General features: G+C 53.3%; 2 protein-coding genes across 4 annotated transcripts in view; one reads left to right on the top strand and one right to left on the bottom strand.

Moving 5' to 3' along the window:
• Positions 1–1,885: 1,885 nt before the first annotated feature.
• ZNF593 (zinc finger protein 593) lies at positions 1,886–8,869 on the top strand. Its single transcript, XM_032976624.2, has 4 exons — positions 1,886–2,322; positions 7,224–7,419; positions 8,127–8,189; positions 8,660–8,869. Exons 2-4 carry the CDS (start codon positions 7,241–7,243, stop codon positions 8,835–8,837), a joined length of 420 nt encoding a protein of 139 aa, XP_032832515.1. The 5' UTR covers positions 1,886–2,322; positions 7,224–7,240; the 3' UTR covers positions 8,838–8,869.
• Positions 8,870–10,551: 1,682 nt separating this feature from the next.
• Positions 10,552–21,909, bottom strand: part of BRWD3 (bromodomain and WD repeat domain containing 3) — a 46,529-nt gene continuing 35,171 nt past the window's right edge. Inside the window, exons 36-42 of one of the 3 annotated variants that reach the window (XM_076053308.1) lie at positions 21,400–21,543; positions 20,279–20,431; positions 19,151–19,317; positions 18,810–18,915; positions 18,141–18,402; positions 17,280–17,582; positions 10,552–16,105 (exon numbers count right to left, since the gene is read on the bottom strand). In XM_076053308.1, coding sequence (XP_075909423.1) covers positions 15,060–16,105; positions 17,280–17,582; positions 18,141–18,402; positions 18,810–18,915; positions 19,151–19,317; positions 20,279–20,431; positions 21,400–21,543 — 2,181 coding nt within the window. In that variant the 3' untranslated portion in view covers positions 10,552–15,059. The remainder of the gene's footprint in view (positions 16,106–17,279; positions 17,583–18,140; positions 18,403–18,809; positions 18,916–19,150; positions 19,318–20,278; positions 20,432–21,399; positions 21,544–21,909) is intronic. The other 2 variants (XM_032976615.2, XM_032976613.2) reach the window with 2 other exon arrangements.

Below are 21,909 nucleotides of genomic sequence, written 5' to 3'. Positions count from 1 at the left end.
CACAGTAGTCGAGGAAGTGGGTGATCAACACCACGGCCGGCCGCCTTTGTTTCCCCATTGCTAATGATTACACATCGTACCAAGATACTCACACGAGACTAAATCGACCTCGGGGAGGCCCCCATAACTGTTTCAGGTATCACCGTCATCGATGTTGGTGGTTGTGAATGGGAATCGAATTCAGGTCGCCGGGTTCGTACAGAAGCGCGCTTGCCGCTCCGCTACCTCTCACCACATCCACTCATCAACCCCTCTCATCACCATCGTCCTCTCACCCCGCCCCCTAGTGTCTCAACCCAGAATCACTCAATCACTCACAACCTTCCATCGCCGCAAGTCTCCAACTCACCTATCCCTTCCCCCACCTCCAATTTGCATCCTCCCATACCCCCCCTCTCCCATCACTCGACCCTCCCATCAACATCCTCCTATCAACCCAACCTACTAGCACCCGCCATCATCCGAAACTCACATCAACATTCTTCCATTCCCATATTTCCATCACCATCCTGCTTCTCATCGCCATCCTCCCATCACGATCCTGCATCCCATCACCCCATCCTCCCATCACCCCTCCCTCCCATCGCCATCCCACTTCACCCCATCCTCCCATCACCCCATCCTCCCATTACCCCATTCTCCCATGACCCCTCCCTCCCATCCCAATCCTCCCATCCCCATCCTCCCATCACCCCATCCTCCCATCACCGCATCCTCCCATCACCTCATCCTCCCATGACCCCTCCCTCCCATCCCCATCCTCCCATGACCCCTCCCTCCCATGACCCCTCCCTCCCATCACCCCATCTTCCCATCCTCCCATGACCCCTCCCTCCCATGACCCCTCCCTCCCATGACCCCTCCCTCCCATGACCCCTCCCTCCCATGACCCCTCCCTCCCATCACCCCATCTTCCCATCACCCCATCCTCCCATGACCCCCTCCCTCCCATCCCCATCCTCCCATCACCTGATCATCCCATCACCCCATCCTCCCATCACTCGATCCTCCCATCACCCAAACTCTCCTTTCACAACGCTCCGATGACCCCACCCTTCCTCATTACTCCGCACTCCAGGGCACTGCGTGCAAAGTAAGCAAGGCAAAGGTGCTTCTTTACCTGTTGGGTCACGTGCGCGCAGGTGAGAGCACCGGGGAACACAAATAAACTAAACCTGTTCAACTGAACTATTTTATTTATTTGACCAGGTAAAGCCCACTGAGCCTTAAACTACATTTGTAAGATTTGCACACAGCCATAGACCAGACTTTCTTTTTAATAATTAATAGACTCTGCTTGGAGTGCACTCAGCCGTTTGAGGTCCTTTACAATTCCAGCTTCTGTTGCAGAGTTTGTGTGTAATAGGGTTTAGGCCAGAGGTTGGCAACCAAAATAACACAACATTTATTTTCTAATTCGGTAAGGAAAAGCCTTAATATTTCACGATCCATACTCAATTTCGATTTAAAGCTTTCGTGACTGCAGGGATTCATATTCTTGGTTCTTTCGGTAAAGTCACGTAGAAGGGAAGCAATATTTTATTATTTAATTGTTCCCCTTCTACGTGACTTTACCGAAAGAACCAAGAATATGATCCATGCTAAGGTTTATTTTGGGGCTTAGATCGCGTAAATACAAATGCGTCGTTAAACCCGCCACCACCCGACAAGCCGACGTTGGCTACGTGTTAAAATAAATATTTCAAGAGCCACAGTGCACCGTGTGGTGAATACAAGACAGTGACCCCGTAACAAATAACGTGTCACGAAGAAGTCGACCTCCGTTGGGGGCTAGGTTGACTGTAGTGGGGTTAGGGTGTATTGTTTAACGGTAAGTTGAGGGTTAATGGGTTCGGGTTTATGGGTCTGAGTTTATGGGGTTCGAATTTGCGTTTTGGGATAGGGTTTAGCGGTTATAGTGTAAAGTTTGGGTTTAAGGATGAGCGATTAGGGCCTTTGTGGGTCACGTTTGCGGTTATAGTTTTTTTGGATAGGGTTTGTTGGATTTGGGTTGAGGATTAGAGTTGTAGGATTGTGTGGTGAGGGTTAAAGTCAGGGTACATATTGATGGGTTAGGATTAAGGGGTAATGGGGGTCTTGGTTAAGGGTTTAATGCGTGAGGTGATTAGGGACAGCGGTAATTAAATCTGAGATTTAAATCTTTGGGGGACAATAGCTGACGACTACTACTACGACCCCGCGTGAGCAAATCGCCGCGATCCCTTCGTGCACGATCAGCTGCCGTTCGCCAACGTGACCGCACGTGGGGAAGAAGTGGTGACGAAGTGAACGAGGTGAAGAAGGGAGACATCCTCGGGACAGGTACTTTGTTCGTTACTCCATATTCACCGTGGCCGGACAGCCGACGCTTTATCTACAGCAGGCGTGTTGGGATGCCATCAATGGTGGTGGTCTTGTAGGTAGGCCTGAACACCGTTCGCGGAACCTACGGTTTTGCCTAGAAGGCCGCGCCGGCCTTTGAGGCACCTCAGGCGGCGGCGCTTGCACGCGGAGGCCGCTGCCGAGGATTCGGGCCTTTGGGGGAAGTCCGATACAAGAGGGGTGTCAATGGTGGTGAATGTGGCGGGTTGTACTTTAAATAACTTATTCTGTGAGTTTAATTGTATTATCTTAATGAGTACAATACTGCAGTTCGTGTGCAGGTGATATGTTTAATACTGTAATTACATCGCATGATCGCGAGATGACGCGGCCTTCATCGAGGAGTGGATTGACCATGGCTGACGGTGATGAATTAATACGGCATCGTATTGCGGGTGTTGTCAGGGGGGGGGGGGGGGTGGTGGGACAATAGGGCAAGCGATTTGGTAGTTCAAAGGGGGAACACATTGCAATGGATGCGGGATAAGGTGAAGCAACTTGGAGTTTGGGATATAACGTGGAGAGATGACGACCGCTTGTGTTTCAGTTTAATTTATTTTGGTATAGCCCCTGTGAGCCATTCGGCTCTTGAATCGGGTGCAACCGCAACAAACAAAAAAAACTTGAACAAGAAAAACATCTTAAAGTGACAATGTGACTTTTTGCAAACAGAAAATCCAGGAAAAATCGGCAAAATATTCCTGAAAAAAAAGCACCGTGCACCAAACGCTGTGTGCAAAAATCCCGTTGCGATCGAAACGTGATTTACTTTATTTCTAACCACGTGACTTTACCGAAAGAACTAAAAAGCGTGGCAATATAGTTAGATTTTTTTTTATTATTATCTGGAAGGTTTTGATTGGTGTACACGAAGTGTGTTGTGACACCTCCGATGAGCGCGGTTGGCTACGTACAAAATAACAAGTTCAGCGTACATGGCACTGTGCATACATACTGGCAGAACGTGGCATTTGAAAACGGGTATATGCAGTGGATGTTAAGAATATAGTGTAAATAAGTAATATTTAAAACAAGTTTTTTTTTAAACACGCTTTAATTAAATGTACCGTGCTAGTAATTGAAGAACTCCACGACTCCAGGAAGTGACCCCGAAGCTCGCCACAACGTAAGGGACCCGTGGTGATTTACAGCCAACGTCAGTTTACCGTGGACAATTAGAACCAAGCCGAAACATAACATGTACAAAATAATGTGTTAAAATATCTATTTAGATTTTTAATGATAGAATATAGTATTGCCATGAGTATGACATGAGTATACCAAGTTTGCAGCCGATGCCACATTGGGAAGTGGGTTACAATTGAGTTACAAGATTTGAGGATACAACAGACAGTGATTTTAATAAATTCGTTTAATAACAATAAAAAATGAAGCTACTTGGAAGTTAAGGTTTAAAGATTTACTTTGTTTCACTCGGCGAGAACTCGAGACCAGGTTAGTCGCACGTGCAAAAACAGAACGTCGCCGAAAAGTTTAGTAGATCTAAATTTGAAGTTTTCGTTCTTTCGGTAAAGTCACGTAGGTAGAAAATAAATTAAATTAAATCACGACGTTTCGGGCGCAACACAAGCGTCCGTCATCAGGTGGGACAACCACGGCAAGAAGTTTCTTTTTTGAAGTTTCTTTCTTGCTGTGGTTGTCTCACCTGATGACGGACGCTTGTGTTGTGCGCCCGAAACGTCGTGATTTAATTTAATTTATTTTCTACCCACGTGACTTTACCGAAATAACCAAAGAGCTTAGTAGATATAATCTTTTTAAAAAACAACAACAGGTGGTTGGGATGGGTGGGACGCTTGTGCAGGGAGGAGAGGAGGCCCAGGTCATCTTAGACGGGCATTGGAGACCGGTGCCTAAGGGGAAGAGAAAGCCAAACAACTGATGGGGGGTGGGGGAATTGCGTTTAATGCAATTGTTGTTGGAGATCGCTGCATGTCAACTGTGCAGCAGCTGCGGCATCTAGAGGACGGTGTAGTCAGCGTTGGCAGTGATGGAGGGGGGGGGGACATCCACGGCTTTCGCCACGATGACATTTTATTGTAACTGCGCTAAGGTGGTGAGATGTTAACTACCTCGCCTGGTATGCAGGAGGACGTGGGTTCGATCCCCGACCCAGCGAGATGTTAACTACCTCGCCTGGTATGCAGGAGGACGTGGGTTCGATCCCCGAACCAGCGAGATGTTAACTACCTCGCCTGGTATGCAGGAGGACGTGGGTTCGATCCACAACCCAGCGAGATGTTAACTACCTCGCCTGGTATGCAGGAGGACGTGGGTTCGATCCCCGACCCAGCGAGATGTTAACTACCTCGCCTGGTATGCAGGAGGACGTGGGTTCGATCCCCGACCCAGCGAGATGTTAACTACCTCGCCTGGTATGCAGGAGGCCGTGGGTTCGATCCACAACCCAGCGAAATGTTAACTACCTCGCCTGGTATGCAGGAGGACGTGGGTTCGATCCCCGACCCAGCGAGATGTTAACTACCTCGCCTGGTATGCAGGAGGACGTGGGTTCGATCCCCGACCCAGCGAGATGTTAACTACCTCGCCTGGTATGCAGGAGGCCGTGGGTTCGATCCACAACCCAGCGAGATGTTAACTACCTCGCCTGGTATGCAGGAGGACGTGGTTCGATCCCTGACCCAGCGAGATGTTAACTACCTCGCCTGGTATGCAGGAGGCCGTGGGTTCGATCCCCGACCCAGCGAGATGTTAACTACCTCGCCTGGTATGCAGGAGGACGTAGGTTCGATCCCCGACCCAGCGAGATGTTAACTACCTCGCCTGGTATGCAGGAGGCCGTGGGTTCGATCCACGACCCAGCGAAATGTTAACTACCTCGCCTGGTATGCAGGAGGACGTGGGTTCGATCCCCGACCCAGCGAGATGTTAACTACCTCGCCTGGTATGCAGGAGGACGTGGGTTCGATCCCCGACCCAGCGAGATGTTAACTACCTCGCCTGGTATGCAGGAGGACGTGGGTTCGATCCCCGACCCAGCGAGATGTTAACTACCTCGCGTGGTATGCAGGAGGACGTGGGTTCGATCCCCGACCCAGCGAGATGTTAACTACCTCGCCTGGTATGCAGGAGGCCGTGGGTTCGATCCACGACCCAGCGAAATGTTAACTACCTCGCCTGGTATGCAGGAGGACGTGGGTTCGATCCCCGACCCAGCGAGATGTTAACTACCTCGCCTGGTATGCAGGAGGACGTGGGTTCGATCCCCGACCCAGCGAGATGTTAACTACCTCGCCTGGTATGCAGGAGGACGTGGGTTCGATCCCCGACCCAGCGAGATGTTAACTACCTCGCGTGGTATGCAGGAGGACGTGGGTTCGATCCCCGACCCAGCGAGATGTTAACTACCTCGCCTGGTATGCAGGAGGCCAGGGGTTCGATCCACAGCCCAGCGAGATGTTAACTACCTCGCCTGGTATGCAGGAGGACGTGGGTTCGATCCACGACCCAGCGAGATGTTAGCTACCTCGCCTGGTATGCAGGAGGACGTGGGTTCGATCCCCGACCCAGCGAGATGTTAACTACCTCGCCTGGTATGCAGGAGGACGTGGGTTCGATCCCCGACCCAGCGAGATGTTAACTACCTCGCCTGGTATGCAGGAGGACATGGGTTCGATCCCCGACCCAGCGAGATGTTAACTACCTCGCCTGGTATGCAGGAGGACGTGGGTTCGATCCCAGACCCTGACGATGCCTGCTGTGTATTTGGTTTTTTTACCCCTCCACATTTAGAATCAACATCGCGCGTTTGAGTATTTGAGCGCTTCTGTAAACGAGCTGCATTAAGCTCAGTGGGCCTTACCTGGTAAAAAAATATATATTTTATAGCTTTACATGCTGAACATCCCCGGCATGGCCCGAGTGCTGTGTACAACGCAGCTTGTGCGAGCAAAGGCCTCGTTTCCGCCCTCTGGTGGACAAATTGGCGACTGACAGTTAATCTCAAATGGCTTCCACAGGTGGGGATTATGGTGGCAGGAATGTGGTGGTGATGGTTGGTGGGTTTACACGCGGAATGGAGGCGCTGTAATAGAGCGACATCGTACGCCCGACGACATAACCGTTCAGATATTTCCCTCCCCTCCCACCCCCCCATGTATGGCTATTTGCGGATTAATCGCTGTCGAGGAGTCATTGCCAATAGACCCATGGATTGATTAAGAATATTAAGCCAATCCCCTTAATTGGACTGGCTAATGTCAGCAAGATCTACGATTCCATTATGAGACCTCCTTTGCCAGAAACAAAATATAGGAATAGGTTTTACCCTTTTAACTGGCACAAAAACTGACACCTTTATTCAAGGCATGTTTGCAATAACCACAACACAAGCAGTCAAAATGCAAACAAAAAAGACAACTCTGATAATATGCACTGTCCTTGAATTTGATTGGTCCACACCCGAGACAGCTTTTCTTAGAGCCTAGTCTCCATTGGTGTTGGACCAGAAGACGTCTTTTGGCGCCAGTTAAAAGGGTAAAACCTATTCCTATATCTACGATTCCGTCGCAGGCCGCTTTCATTTGTTACCACAGCGCCTTCAGTTACGCTTGCGTTGCTCATTAGCGTTAAGAAGCAAGAAACCGCTCCGACTTACATACAGAGGATGCGTCTGCTGCCACACGGTGCTGTAATGGAAACTCTTGGAGGTAAGAAAAACGTGGAAATTCCAAACGCAGAGGTGTTTGGGGTGGGTTGTGATAGCGCTGGGACATGGAAAGAGTGCGTGCAAAATCGTATTCGGTCATGGGTTCAAGCACTGCAATTGTCTTCCCCCCCCACTGGTTCATCCGGTGCAGGTTTGACGGCAGAGACCATGGCTCGCACGCACAAGCAGCGCGCCAAGAAGTCCAAGCTGATGAAGGTGAAGAGGCGCACGCGGGACCTGGACCAGGTGCACGCTGACATGCGGCCCGAGAGCGCCGGTGCCCTGCTGCATCAGCCGGAGGACCTGGACCTGCCGGGGAACGCTCAGCACTATTGCCTGCACTGCGCGTACGGATGAACGGCTAAGCGCTGCTGCCCCCCCTGACCACCGCCATCTCCCTCCCATGTACACCTCGAATTGGAGATGCTGTAGGGCACAGTGGTGGCAAGATGTTAACTACCTCGCCCAGTATACAGGAGGTCGTGGGTTTGATCTTCTGACCCTGACGATGCCTGCTGTAGATTTGGAGTTTGCATGTCTCCTTCTCCCTGTGGTATGTTAACTACCTCGCCTAGTATACAGGAGGTCGTGGGTTTGATCTTCTGACCCTGATGATGCTTGCTGTAGATTTGGAGTTTGCATGTCTCCTTGTCCCCGTGGTGAGATGTTAACTACTTTGCCTGGTATACAGGAGGTTGTGGGTTGAATCCCAACCCTGACCCCTGCTGCTGCTGTATATTTGGAGTTTGCATGTCCTCCCTAGGGTAGCGTGGATCTTTCTGCGGGTGCTCTGATTTTCCCTTCCCATTTAGAAACATGCCTTTGAGTTTTTGGCTACTGCTATCAATTTCCACAAGCCACTTAAGCTATCATTTGTGGCCAGGTTGCTTCTGAAAAATCGCTATTTAGCGGTGGGCCTTACCTGGCAAAAAAATAAAAAGGTTAGTTTATAATGGTTACTTTGAATGCTGTATCCGTGCATAGCGTCATTCCTGAAAACCGAATCTCTACAAACGATGGAGGATTTGTGACTGGCAAATGGTTCTCTCCGCAGGCGATATTTCATTGACCTACAGACCCTGAAAGTGCATTTCAAGACTAAAACACACAAGCAAAGGTAAGGACACACCCTGGATATTAAGAATAACGTCAAGAACGTTATATTTATACACAACACAAGTTTAACACGCTTCAAGGACAATCAGGAATTGGTCTTAGAACCTTGTTTCAGCTGTTTCACAGCAGCAGCATGGGCCTGCAGATCACGATTCTTGGGTTCCTACTCTGTGCACAGGCACTGCATGTCGAAGCACCAGTAGCCAATCTGTGATGTTTGCCTATAAGCATCATTAGCTGATAGTGTTACTTAAGGCACCAATAGCCAATTACATTCAGCTCACACTGCCTTTAAACACCTGGAACCAATCAGTAATCTGACACTGCCTGCTGAAAAGAGGAATGGGTAAGCCAATCACATTGATATTGTACATAAATGCTGTGCCCTATGATAATAGCAATTGCACATTTTATTTGCGGCAACTTGAGTTTCCTTTCGCCTGGGTTGACCTGCATTCCTTCGCGATTCAGGCTCAAGAGGCTGCGGGAGGCGCCTTTCTCTCAGGAGGAGGCCGAGAGAGCTGCTGGCATGGGCTCGTATCAGCGGCCTGCCCAGGTGAAGGTGCGGACGCAACCAGTGGAGGAAGAGGAGGCCATGTGTGCAGAGACCACAGGCCCCACCCCGAAGAAGCAGAGCCGTAGCACTTAACTGTTCTCAATAAACGTGCAATGTTGAAGCAACCCATGTCTTATGTTCCTGTGTACTGATACATCAGGCAGCTGTAACCACTAATGCAGGGGTCTGCAACTTGCTGCTCTTTAAGGACCGTCTTGCATTCACATGCAGCTCTTGAAATACGTTTTTTTTTCCACCGAATTTTAAAACAATGGCTCGTTATTTTGGTTGCCAACCCCTGGACTAGTACATTCGGCAATTTTACCATTTCACGGATGGGTGGTCTACCAGTTGGAGGCGATGTTGGCTTGTGGTTTAACACATTTAAGTAATTTGCGAGGCATTTGGAACAGGTCACCTATACACAGGGCCTACTGTTACTCAGATCACATCACGGGATGCCTTAACGTTGGCCGTGAAGCAGACTTGAGTCATTTTGGTTAACACCCCCAGTATTAACCAGGGTGGCCACTGGGCTTGTAAACGGCCAACTTCTGCAACAAGCCACAACCGCATAAAAACAATTTTAGACTCCAAGGGTGTGCTTGGATATAAATCCAGTGTCTGTGCAGCCATAAACGGCACATTCATTCCTGTTGCCATCTAATCACCTTATGCGTGATGTTTCGTGCGGGCTCCACTGATTGGTGTAGTTACAATATTTTCAGTGGCACCAATAGGGAAACTGCCCCAGGCAACATACCCAAGGCACCGTTTTGCAGCAGCAGCTTCAAATTAACACATCGCATAACAGCCCAATTAATCACCCACACCGTGTCGTTTGCATCATGTAGATATTTTCTCAAGTCCCACATTCCGGGAAATTAATTTAGCATGGGCTGGAGACGTGGCTAGAAGGGCTGACGGCTGATGTTCGAGACCAGTGATTGAATGGCAGCCAGAGGTCGCAGAGAACACCCAAGAGGATGATGGCCGGAGATGGAGCCATGAGATCAGCTCGCGCACAGGAGATGGATTGTGGCGTCGTTGCAGGACCCGCATGAACTGTGATGGCTTCGGGAGGCCTCCATCCAGCAGTGGACAGACCATGGCAGATTTGTGATGAATTTAATAATGGAAAGCCTCGCCTTTGTCTCCAGAGCTTCAGGAGGGTCCTGCACTGTGCTGTTCTGGGCATTTCAAATGTGAGCAGTGTTTTGCATTTTGAACGTGGAAGCAAACACTTATGTAGAACGTCTTTCGCACCATACGTAGTCAACCGTGCTAATCGCGAGGTATGGGAAGATGACGCGCACACATGCAGGCTAAAAAAACAAGCCTACTTGCTTTACTACCACCGCTTAAACAATTGGCACTGCAGAAGAATTTAAGTTTGGCAAATCTACCATCTGCCGACCTTACTGGATTTAGGTGGCGTGCGTGCGCCACTCCACGCCTGGATCAGCAACGTCGACACCTCCCAACGTCACCCATCCAGGATGCAGTTAACATCACGGGAGCAGGGTGGAGGGGCAAATGTAATGGCCACGTGTGTCGAGACCAGCAGCAAGCACAAAGGGGGTAGGGGGGCCCCGGGTGTGCAAATATTTACAGCCACAGCAGCAGTAGCCAGTGTGCGAAATTTATTATCACCCGAGATGTAATTATGGCAGATGCCTTTCTGCAAGAGCCAACTGGTCCCGTTATTGTGTTGGGGGGGAACAAAATCAATTAGGACACGAAGCCTGCCAACTAAAAAAATAACACGGACGTCACACTGGAAACAAGAAAACAGGGAGCAGAGGAACCAAGTTGCAGTGTGTATTTTACACCGACCGTGAAAGCTGGCTTCAGATATAAAAATAAAAAGCATCGCTTTTGACTTGGCCACGCGTACCATTGCTCAGGACAACACATCGCCTCTTTTCCACGATCACCTCTTTTTCCACTGCACAACCGAGCCATGCCAGGGGCAGTACCACCGAGCCAGCCCGGCGTAATTCTAGAGGGCACCAGGGTTGCGTTTTTCCACTGCAGAAGCTGTGCGCTGCCGACGTGTGCTACCAACGGTCGCACGCAAATGGACAAAGGGGGCACGTAAAGATGAGCACGACAAACATTATTAAACCCTGCACCTGGCCCTGCCTGTCCACCCCCCCCCCCCCCCGAGCCAGATTCAGATGTAGTGAGGCCATGATATCACAGTTTGGTTCCGGCTCGGCAAATAGCCAGTGGAGAACCACCCGTACCCGTTAGGGTCCCGCGCCCTTGGCAAGTGAGAAAATGGAAGTGCAAACTCGAAATTCAGGGAACCCAGAATGTTTTAGCGCAGCATCCCTCGCGACTTGCGTTCCGTGACGTTGGCATCAATCATCGACGCAACAATCATCGACGCATCAATCATCGACGCATCAATCATCGACGCATCAATCATCGACGCATCAATCATCGACGCATCAATCATCGACGCATCAATCATCGACTTGGAACGCAGAGGTGGAGTTGAGGTGTTGGGACGGAGGTGATGTTAGAGGAATGGGGCCAATTGGGTTTGTGGGGGTCTTGGGGCACTGGAAGACCCACCCCCACCACCCCCGCTCCTAATCCTACCTCCCCCAATCTTGTGACGATGTTACAGCAGCAGGCGGGCGGCGGGGGATCTGTGGAGTGGCCATGTAACGATTCACCAAGCCCGCCCCCACCTTCCCACTCCCCCGCTCAACTCGCAGCGGCTTCTTGGCTGGCCGTCGAACAAAGACGGTCACCACATCGCGCACGCTTTCAGATGCGCTTCTACGGCCGTCTGGAACGCTCTTCCCCTTCCGAAATTAGGAAGCCACTGGAGCTATGCGCATTTAAATGTAGATTGAAAACATTTCTTCAGACCTGCATTTTGTGTTTAATGTGTTGTCCTTCCCGCGCACCTCCGATTAGCACGTACGGTGCGAAAGAAGTTCAACATGTTCGTCTGTAGGGTGCGGGTGGGGTATTATAACTGCCATATGGACATTTCAGTACATTCACAAACCTTACAGAAAACCGGCCAAATTGATCCGAGACGTTAGCCCAAACTTTGCAAATTAATAAAATCTGTGCCCAAAGGATAAGCCTTGGTCTGCCAAGGTGATGGCGTCATCACACGTGACATCACCTCGCAGTGGCGACTCCGATCACAACGTGATCGTGCCGAATGAAACGCTTTCAGAGGACGCGCTTCAAACGGCCTTTCACAGAATTCCACGCGTGCTGCGATTTATCAGAACTTATTTTGTCCTACGACATCGACGACCGTCTCTCGTTTTTTCTCGGCGTCGTCCAACCCATTGGCGCCGCAGATTCACCGGCACGCCATTCGCGCGAATCGTAAAACAGAGACCACCGCAACGAATTTGGCGAGTGCATCGATCGCCAGCACCGATTTCAAATCGATGAATCGTTACATGCCCAGACACCGTCCACTCTGCCTTCCCCCTAATACAGCCCACACTTCCCCCCCATACACCGCCACTCTCAGTGTAGGATATCCAATGGACTTTCTCTGTGGTTTGTGTATAGCGCAATGCAATTTTCTGCACTGTACCGATTAAAAATGCCAGCTCGCGTAGGATACACACAGCGATACTTTGAGCCAAATTGCGATGCAATTCCGTTCGGTACTATACTGGGTACGTGGCGCCGAGGGCGTGGCGATAAACGCACACATACATTCAATTTGCCTCTTCCCTGCAGTCCAAAAGAACGATTTTCCCTTCGGATAAGCACCGGCTTACAATAATTAACTTCGGCCATTGTAGAAAGAAAAGAAAAACTCCAGAAAAAACGAGACATGGCTTCGGGAGGCAGGGTTTCTCTCACCGCAGGCCCCCAGCACGGTGCAGCTTTCTGTTATTCATCAGTTCTCCGCGTGGAAATGCAATTTCAGATCGTCTGCACGCTGCACGCTCCAGATGATTGGCAAACAACCCGGTGTGACACACCACAGGTTCAGTTACGCGCGAGAGGTCTTGTGTCGTCAATATTTCATACCGCACTTCCCATGCAGTACACAGAGAGGCAACCTGGCAGCAGGGGGGGGGGGGGACACTCCGACCCCTCCCCCCCCCCAGTGGCAGCTATCCCCGTGTGGCCCCAGGGTGAACACCTGCCTGCAAGTGAGCATGTCTGCCAGCGTTACGGTGGTGATGCTGTGTGTGTGGAGTGGTGGGGAGCTGCTAGCGTAGCTGCGCTACGAACCCGGCGACACACGAGTTTTATTCCTGCTCACGGCCACCACCAGTGACGATAACCTGAACCGGTCCTGGGCCTCCCCTAGGTCAACTCGGCCTCCAGTGTACCTGGTACAGTGTGTAAACATCGCCACTATAGGGAGACAGGCGGCCGGCCATGGTGCCAGCCGCCCACCACCCCCTCATGAAGGCTCTTACTGCACACAGGTGCTCGCCAACGGCACTTGCTCCTACAGTCTGTTAAGGCTATACGGGGGATCTTTTGTCTTGGGAGCGGTGGCGTTGGGCGAGTGACATCTGAAAAATTCTGCAGGTAAACTCAACTTTAAACGAGTATCGGCATTGGGGAAACCCTGCCGGTCTTAACCAACGGCGCTGCCGATGTACATCCCCACACGATGTAGTGGGCGCCGATTGAATAAACATGAGAAACGTGTGCTTGTGTAACACGCCGATTCAAAGGAGACTGTGCGTGTACGTGCGTTACAAACTAAGCTGATGCGCGTGTTTGTCCCGTGTGACATCGGTGTCTCCAGTTTCAATTAAACATGGCGATCGTTGGGAGTCGCACGCGCATTCACACGCGCGGGCCCTTGTTTAGCAATCATCAGGCAAGTGCAGCACGTTTAACAATTTGGACCGGGACCAAGATCAACCGCTAAAAACCCGCTTCCGCCCGAATGACACGGTCAGATTGAAAAACTAGTTTCTGCCGAACTGCTTTTTGCGTTTAGTTTGTTGTCATTTCCCCCCCGCTCCCCCGCACCTTCCGATTAGCACGGTGGGCTACGTACGGTGCGAGAGAAGAAGAAACGCGCACACACACACACGTGCTCAACGCAAGTCCCCTCACGTCGGCAAGCGATAACGTTTCCGTCAAAAAAGGTGTTGTGGCGCTCCGGCCGTTGCCCATTAGGTAGCGCTTTGGTACGAGTCGATTGCGGCCCTGGCATTTAGAGACAATTCCGTTATCACAACTGGTTCTTTTTTCCGTTTCTCTCAAATCGGGTAAAAACTGGTATGCAAAAAAAACCACGCTATTTTACACAGTTCCAAACGACAAAGGCGCGGCGCAAGGCTTAGACTGTACACGATCCAAAACCAATAAGCGGGGGGGGGCCCACGTCGCACCCACCAGGCAAGGGGAGAACCAATCACCACCGCCACCACATCCAATGACCCCACCGCCCCCTCCCCCCTTTGCGATACCGCCGCTCCCCCACCGCGATGGCATCGCTAACGGACCACACCGCCGATCCGGAAACGCGCCACGAGCATTATTTATCGGTCGCGTTCACACAAAGAACACTTCCGAGATGCGCGCTCACCAGGCAGGTAAAAGGTACAAAGTTTAAGCAAATGTGCAGCCCTGCAATTGCTTTCCGATGCCACCGCTGGCGGAAGGTGCCTCTTCCCCCACAAGACGGGGGATCGAGAGAGCAACCTCTGGCTCTTCCACGACATCTTGGAAGAGGTGGTAGTACCCACACTTTACCCCACCACACGTGGCCTGCTGATCGGCTGACTGCTGTGTACCGATTTATACTGCCGCGGGAATGGGGGAGCGGGGGAGATGGGGTGGGTGTTTAAGAAACTTTCCCCATTGATTCAACTGCCACCGCTGGGTGATGGACTCAAACTGGCGACTTCTGAATCACAAGTCGAGGCGTGGCAGCATCCCACGGGTACGTCAAGAAAACCACGCGGTAGGGTTTTGTCTTGCGAGTTTGAAGTTGGCAGTGTGCGTCACTGAGGGGTATGTATGGCTGTTATACGTTCTGTCCTCGGCAATGGCACTACTTTAGTATCACAATCCACTTGGTATGTACAAGGTGAAGGCTGTCAAAATCACGTATTCGTTTTTTGCTTTTGCCAAAAAAGGTTCCCGCTGCTCAGACGCGTGCCAGTAACACGCCGCGCGTAACCAAACGCGTCGCTCGCCGCTCGTCCGGCCCAGCAGCAGCCGGCTGTCACGCGCCGCCCTCCACACACCGCGGCCGCAGCGGAAATGCCCGTTTTTGATCGTTTCCAAAAAAAAATGAGTCTCCAAACAATTTTTACTTATTAAACGTTCACCACCGTGTCGCCGCTACCACCCGATGAGGCTCGCCTTGGCGCGCTCCGACATCTTGCGAACCCTGCCCCTGCTTGACATGCCGAGGCTGATGTCATCGCTCGCGAAGCCCTCGCTGGCGTCGCCCGCAGGGAACTCGCTCTCCTCCGAGCCCTCGTCCACGGCCACCCTCCTCCTCCTCTCCGCCCCCACGTCCGCTACATCTGACCCGTCCGACCCGTCCGACCCGTCTGACGCTTCCGACCCTTCAGACCCTTCAGAGCCTTCAGACCCTTCAGAGCCGTCAGACCCGTCAGACCCATCCGAGCCGTCCCCTTGATCGTCCACATAGCGGATCGTTCGCTTGCCCTGGTTTCGCGTCCGCATCGAGCCCCTGCCCCTCTTGGAGGCCGGCGCCGTCCCGCGGCCCGCTGGCGAGTCCCTCCGTGGCCTCTTCCGCGCGCGGCCGCGCGTTCGCCTGCCCGAGCTGGGCGCCGCGGCCGCTTCTGCCACCGCCTCCGTGGCCGCCGCCGCCGCAGCCGCCGCCGCCGCAGCCGCCGCCTCAGTCTCCGCGGCCGCCCCCGCCCCGGGCTGGGCCCAGCGGCCTGGAACGCCGCGCCTCCGCTTGGGCGGGCGGCCCACGGGCCTCTTGGCGACGCCACGCACGGCGTTGGCGCGCGTGACGGGCCGGGGCGCCCGACCCGCCCGGGCCCGGCCCGGCCCCCGGCGGGCACCGCTGCAGACGCTGCCGCCGTCGTCGAAGTCGCTGCCGCTGTCGGACGACGGCGACGGCGACTCGGGGCCGGAGATCACGCCCAGGTGATCGTCAGAGCCGTCCTCGCGGCGGCGGCCATCGCGGCGGTCCCCCCCCCGCCCCTTCTCGTCGCCGTCGTTCTTCCCGTCGTCGTTGGCCTTCTTCGCCGCTGCGTCGCCCACCCCGTCGTCGTCGTCGTCCCCGTCGTCGCTCGACTCGGACTCGCTGCTCGGGAGGCGCTTGGCGGGGGCGGCGCGCGTGGAGGCGACGGCGGAGGAGGCGCGGGGCCTCCGCGAGCCGTGGCCGTTGAGCCGCCTCTCTCCTCCGCCTCCACACGACCGATAAACACCACCAGACAAGCGAGTGAGTGGGAGAGTTAGCGGGGGCCTGAGTGGGGGTGGGAATGATGACGGTGAATGAGCCAGAGTGGGCAGGGAGTGAGTCACGAACGAAGCGAGCAAGCCAGCGAATTAGCGTGCAAGTCAGCCAGCGAGCGAGCGAATGGACAGGAAAGTAAGTCGAGCTGGTTGGCAGGGGCTTGCACAAGCGAGTACAGTCCCCGGGTGTCGGAAGACCCGACGTAAGGAAATCCGACCTTACGCGAATGCTCTCATTAATCACGTAAAAAAAAATCAACATGCAGAAATGTTTGCGTTAGTTACATAACCGCAAGTAGTGCAGCGCGGTGAGGTTGTGGATGAATACCGCGGAGCGAGGTGTGAGGCGGGCAAAGCCTTACACGCCTCTCGCTCTCGCTTCGAATTTTTCGTAGTGTTATGTAATCAGGGGCGGAGCCAGGATTTCAGGCAGGGGTGGCATTCAACAAATTTTAATTTCAAGAATGATTAAGAGAGAGTCAAGTTGTTGAACTAGACGCCATCGGTTGGCGACACGCTCTGACGATGCAGTTGGCACGGAGTCCGCCAGACCGAGTGTCGTACACTTACACGCAGAATGTCACCCCTGTCACCCCCCCTGGCTCCGCCCCTGCGTGTAATTGTTTTTTTGTATGTTTAGAACTCGCTTTTTTTCCCCCATGTTTACAACTAGTTTTCTTCATTTTAAGTTTATTTCAGGAGTTGTATACTATATGTACTTTCGATTGCTCATGGTCTCAGCCAACAGCGATCAGAGAAAGTCTAGGCCTAGCCGAATGGACGATAAAGGAACATTCAGAAGCGACTGCTTTCTGTTATGAAAATGTTTAGCGGTATTCATAAACAATTAGATGCAATGTTCCATACAGGTAGCGATAGAAAACAAATGACAGCGCAATCGAATACACAGAATAATAACTCGTAAGGGGAGCCCACAACTATTTCCGGCTATGCGATTTTATCTTTGATTTTGGGGGGAAATTGTTCAGTTTCCGACATCCAGAAAATTCGGGTTTACGTATCATTCTCAGGAACCTAACCTTCCCGTAAAGCGGCGACTGTCTGTGTATGAATGAGCGAGCGGGTAGGGCACACCAACAAGTGAGCTGTGCGGACGGCGCTCACCGTCGGCGAGATCCTGCTTGCCAGCTCCTGATCGCCGTCCGGGCCGGTGCCGACGCTTGCCACTCGCGTTCTCCGCCTTCCCGTGCGTCGCTTTTGACGACGACGATGACGACGACGACGAGGATGACGACGACGACGACGAGGATGACGACGATGACACCTCGGCGCTTTTCCTCTTGCTGTTGCACACCGGGGGCCGCGAGCCCTCGTCCTCCGCACCCCCTGGCGGCGCACACCGGAACACGCGGTGAGCGGGGCGCCCACGGCGGCCGACGGCGGCAGCGCCAGCTCTTCCGTTGGTCACTGGACACGGAACGACAACGACGAGTCACCAAAACGGGAGCCTGGCGGCGCGGCGGGCAAGGCGAGTCCGAGCTGGAGCCGTTTGAGACCCAGTCCTGTTTAGTTTGGTTGTCTTTCGCCGTACGGTGCGAAATACGTTCAACATACGTACACACATACCCCTAAACATACTACTAACCCTATGCATCCCCCGAATCTTACCACTAACTTTAAACCTACCACTAACCTTAACCCTACCACGGCCACTAACACGAACCAAAAGCGTGCCCTGAACCATGCCACCAACCCTACCTCTCGACCACCCCCGACTCTAACCCTACCACTAACCCTAACCACTAACCCAGAGTCCAGCACTTTGGCAGGACTGCCACTGCTCATGCAACATACGTGACTGGGCACACAGGGCTGGAGGGTTGTTGCAGGCAAGGACAGGGTGCAAACACGAAAGCAACGTGGTGCCAGAGTGCAGACCGGTTTCGGGTGTGCGGCATTCACTGGCCGTGGAGGACACAGGCTGGGCTTGGGCCGTGCGGACCAAACCACGGCGCCACCACTCACCAGCCGCAGTGGCCGCGACCCCGCGACCCTTGCCTCCTCGCGTCGTCATCCCCACCGCCGACGAGGACGTTGACGACGATGACGACGACGACGACAGCATGGCCGCTCCCCCCGCCTCTGCCGAGGAGCGGCTGGGCCGGCCGGGGCCCTCGCTGGGCCTCCCCGAGGCGGTGGTGGCCGCCCCCTTGCCCGCCGCTCCGCCGTGCGACATCATGGCCGCCCCTGAAGACGAAGACGATGGCCGGGCAGAGGCCTGCACTCCCTCGACATCGTCAAGAGGAGAGAGTGACATTACTACTTTGCCACGTGTGTGGTGCATGTGCGTGCGAGTGCAGTATGCATGCGTGCGCGATTATAGCGTAGCGGTTAGCGCGCTGCGCTACGAACCCGGCGACCAGAGTTCGATTCTCGCTCACGGCCAACACGAATGACGATTATCTGAACCGGTCCTGGGCCTCCCCTAGGCCAAATCGGCCTCAAATGAATACCTAGGGCGGTGTGTAAATGTCGTTTGCCGTGCCGGCCTGGCCACCCACCCACCTTTGTGTGCTGTGCCGGCCTTCATAGGTGCTACTCGCTAACAGCACTTGCCCCAATAGTCTATGAAAAAAAGGCTATACAGGGGATCTTTGTCTGTCTGTGCGCGCTTGTAGAGTGGAGGTGACGTACCATCCCAGCGACGTCTGATGACGATGACGATGACGACGACGAGGATGACGACGATGCGTCGTTCGGGTTCCTCGTCTGGGCCTTTACACGTTTCCTGACCTCCGGGCTGGTGTCACACACGCACGCTCGATATCAGCGTTAAAATATGCGCTCATCTTCGGAAGAATTTGATTATTTAATTGCCACTAATGACAGGCGACAGGGTACATTTGTAATTTGAATGAGGTTTTACCCATCTATGGCCAGGAAGCAGAGAAAAGTGCACGAGAAGCAGAGAATACACAAGAAGCGTGGACGTGCAGGAGGAGCACACGGGTAAGCACGCACACACACACACACACCTGGAATCGCGGCTGCTGGAGCCAGACCGGGCATGCTTGGCACGCTTCCCGCGGCAGGCGGCGCGCTCCCGCCGCTCGTGGTAGCGCAGCGCCGACTTGTACTCGGAGACGATGCCGCGGATGTGCTCCTCAAAGAGCGCTGACAGACGCAGTGTCATGCCGTAGATCTGAGCCATGCACACGGACGAAGAGACCCCACACCCCCCCCCGTTGTTGTGGCCGGGTTGCGATTTCAGGAGGAGCACGAGGAGGATCGGGAGGGCGCCCCCACACCACGTCCACCGGGAGACTCCGGTTAAAAAAAAAAAAAACGTTCACCACGCACACCAGCTCACACAAAAGACAAAGATCCCCCGTGTAGCCTTAACAGACTCTAGGGGAGAGTCCTGTTAGCGCGTAGCAACCTATGAAGGCCAGAATGGCGCACGAGGGGGTGGTGTGGCCATGTTTACGCATCGCACCGTGTACTAATTTGAGGCCGAGTCGACCTAGGGGAAAAGCCCAGGAACGGGTTAAATTTTCACCACCGTTAATGGTCGTTGAGCGGGGATCACAGGTCGCCGGGTTCATAGCGCAGCGCGCGAACCACTGCGCCACCGCTCCCCATACACGCACGGAGAGAGGGGAGGGGACAGTTAAATATCAATCAGCTTTCATTTATTATTACTATCATCACGTTTGTTTACCCAGGAAAGTCTAACCCAAGTCACGCAATTCTCTTTTTCAGGAGGGTCCCTCAAATTTTCCACAGGTGGCGGGTGATGACCGCCGAGTATATTCCGACCGTGTAACTTGCGGTGCGATCTTTTTCAAAATGTAATAAATTTGGACAATGACACGGGCCGCACAATTCGCCCACCTCTTGCGAATGGCGTCACGTGGTCTATAACGTCCCACTGCAAGTGAAGCAGACTGCACGTAGTCGTAGGAGTATTTTTAACGGTTAACACACACACCGCAGTATTACGTACCTATGTATGTAGAACGAACGTCTTTCGCACCCGTACGTAAGCCAACCATGCTAAATCGGAGGTGCGAAATCCGGGCCAACAAACACACGCTAGCGGCCAGGCCAGGCCAGGCCAGGCTACGTCACAACCCCAGGGAGCCGCGTAATCGCTAACCCACCCGAGACTTCTTGTTGGGCGTGTAGGCCTTGGCGTTGGAGAAGATGAGGCGCACGTCCTTGCAGAAGTCGACGGGGTCGTGGTACGTGTCCTCCCGCAGACGTTCTCGCACCGTGCCTAGGTCCATGGGCGTCGGGATGATGGTGCGGTAGTCCTGCAGCCAGCACGCAACCGCACGGCTGACAGTTAAAGGGCAGCCCCCCACCCCGGCAAGAGCCACGTACAGGAAAACTTCCCAAAGCCAGACTTCAAGGAAGCCAGAATTTAGGGTAAGCTTCCCCACAATTAAAATTATGATTGTATTTGTGTATATAACAGAATCATCCGTGGCAGTTGCATCTCCAAATGCTGTAGAATTTGTAACATGCGCAGTTTTTATGACGTCGGCATGGAAAACTACAAACTAAAAGGTTGTCAGAAACTGGTTGCCATTAATTGCCCAAAGCCGTGTGGTCCTACGTCATCCTGAGAACGATTGTTTAAGGGCGTTTAATAAATTGAAATTAATCATTACGTTGCGATGTTGGGTCAACTAAAAAAAAACTCCAACCGAAATACTTTGTTACATACAGCCGAGTGAATGTCAACCCCGAGGCCGATGTATATCCACGTGTTAAAAGCCACGCGACGGCTTTACCTTTGGAAGCCGGCGATCGTATCTGATCGGTAGTCGTGGGTCACGCGGTTTCGATTCAGCCACTGTGGCAAGATGTTAACTCCCTCACCTGGTATGCAGGAGATCGTGGGTTCAACCCAGACCCGACGCCTGTATATTAAGTAGTGTGTGCACGTTCTCATCGTGTTCGCGTGGATTTTTCTCCGGGTCCTGCGGTTCTCAACGTGCGTTTAGAGTATTTGTGGCCAGGTTGCTATTTGTGAGCAGGTCGGCTTCCGAAAGAGAGCTATATAGCTCAGTTGGGCCTCACCTGGTTCCGTTACCGTCTGCATGCTCGCGGAACCGGGCACGCACACAATAGAAGGGCGCGGTGTGCATACGCGAACGGCTGATTCTAAAGCCGTACGCCCACCAGGCAGCATGGGAAACGCGGAGTAAGTAAACAGCAAATGACGACGGTGGTGGTGGTGGCGGCAGCGGCGGTGGTGGCGGGACTGCGTAGGTACCGGGTACGCGATGGGGTCGACGGGCTGGCGGAACGGCTCCGAGTCCTCGCGCTCCAGGATGACGCTCACCAGCTGCCTGCACTGCTGCTTCCACGCCGCGATGTTGTAGGCCGACTCGCGCCGGTAGCGCTGCGTACGCCGCTTCTGCCAGGGGTTAGAGGTGGGGAGGGAGGGGCAGCACGTTTACAAAGCGATCGATGCTCGTTACCAAAAACCCGAAACTCAGGGGTCGGGGAACCTTGACCCGACAGAGGTCGAAATGGGACTTCTTGGATGACGCCACTGGCGGCAGACAGCTCCAGTCACTTCCGTACCTGTGGCTTGATGCACTGACCACGGTGTAGCGGTGCAAGTGACTTGCCGCGCTGACACAGGAAACAGTGTAGTTGCGTGTACGTGAGTTTATATGCATTTGCATGTGCGCCGGCTAGTATGCGCGCTTTGGTGTGCGTCTGTTTGCGAGCGTGGGTGCGTCCGTAAGTAAGCGTGGGGAGTGGTCGCGCAGCGTAC

Source organism: Petromyzon marinus, chromosome 60 (genome assembly GCF_048934315.1).
Source record: "Petromyzon marinus isolate PM22_M1 ecotype Great Lakes invasive population chromosome 60, UKy_Petmar_22M1.pri1.0, whole genome shotgun sequence".
Lineage (NCBI taxonomy): Eukaryota > Metazoa > Chordata > Hyperoartia > Petromyzontiformes > Petromyzontidae > Petromyzon > Petromyzon marinus.
Note: the sequence above shows the minus strand (reverse complement) of the source record. Positions and strands in the feature narration are given on the sequence as shown.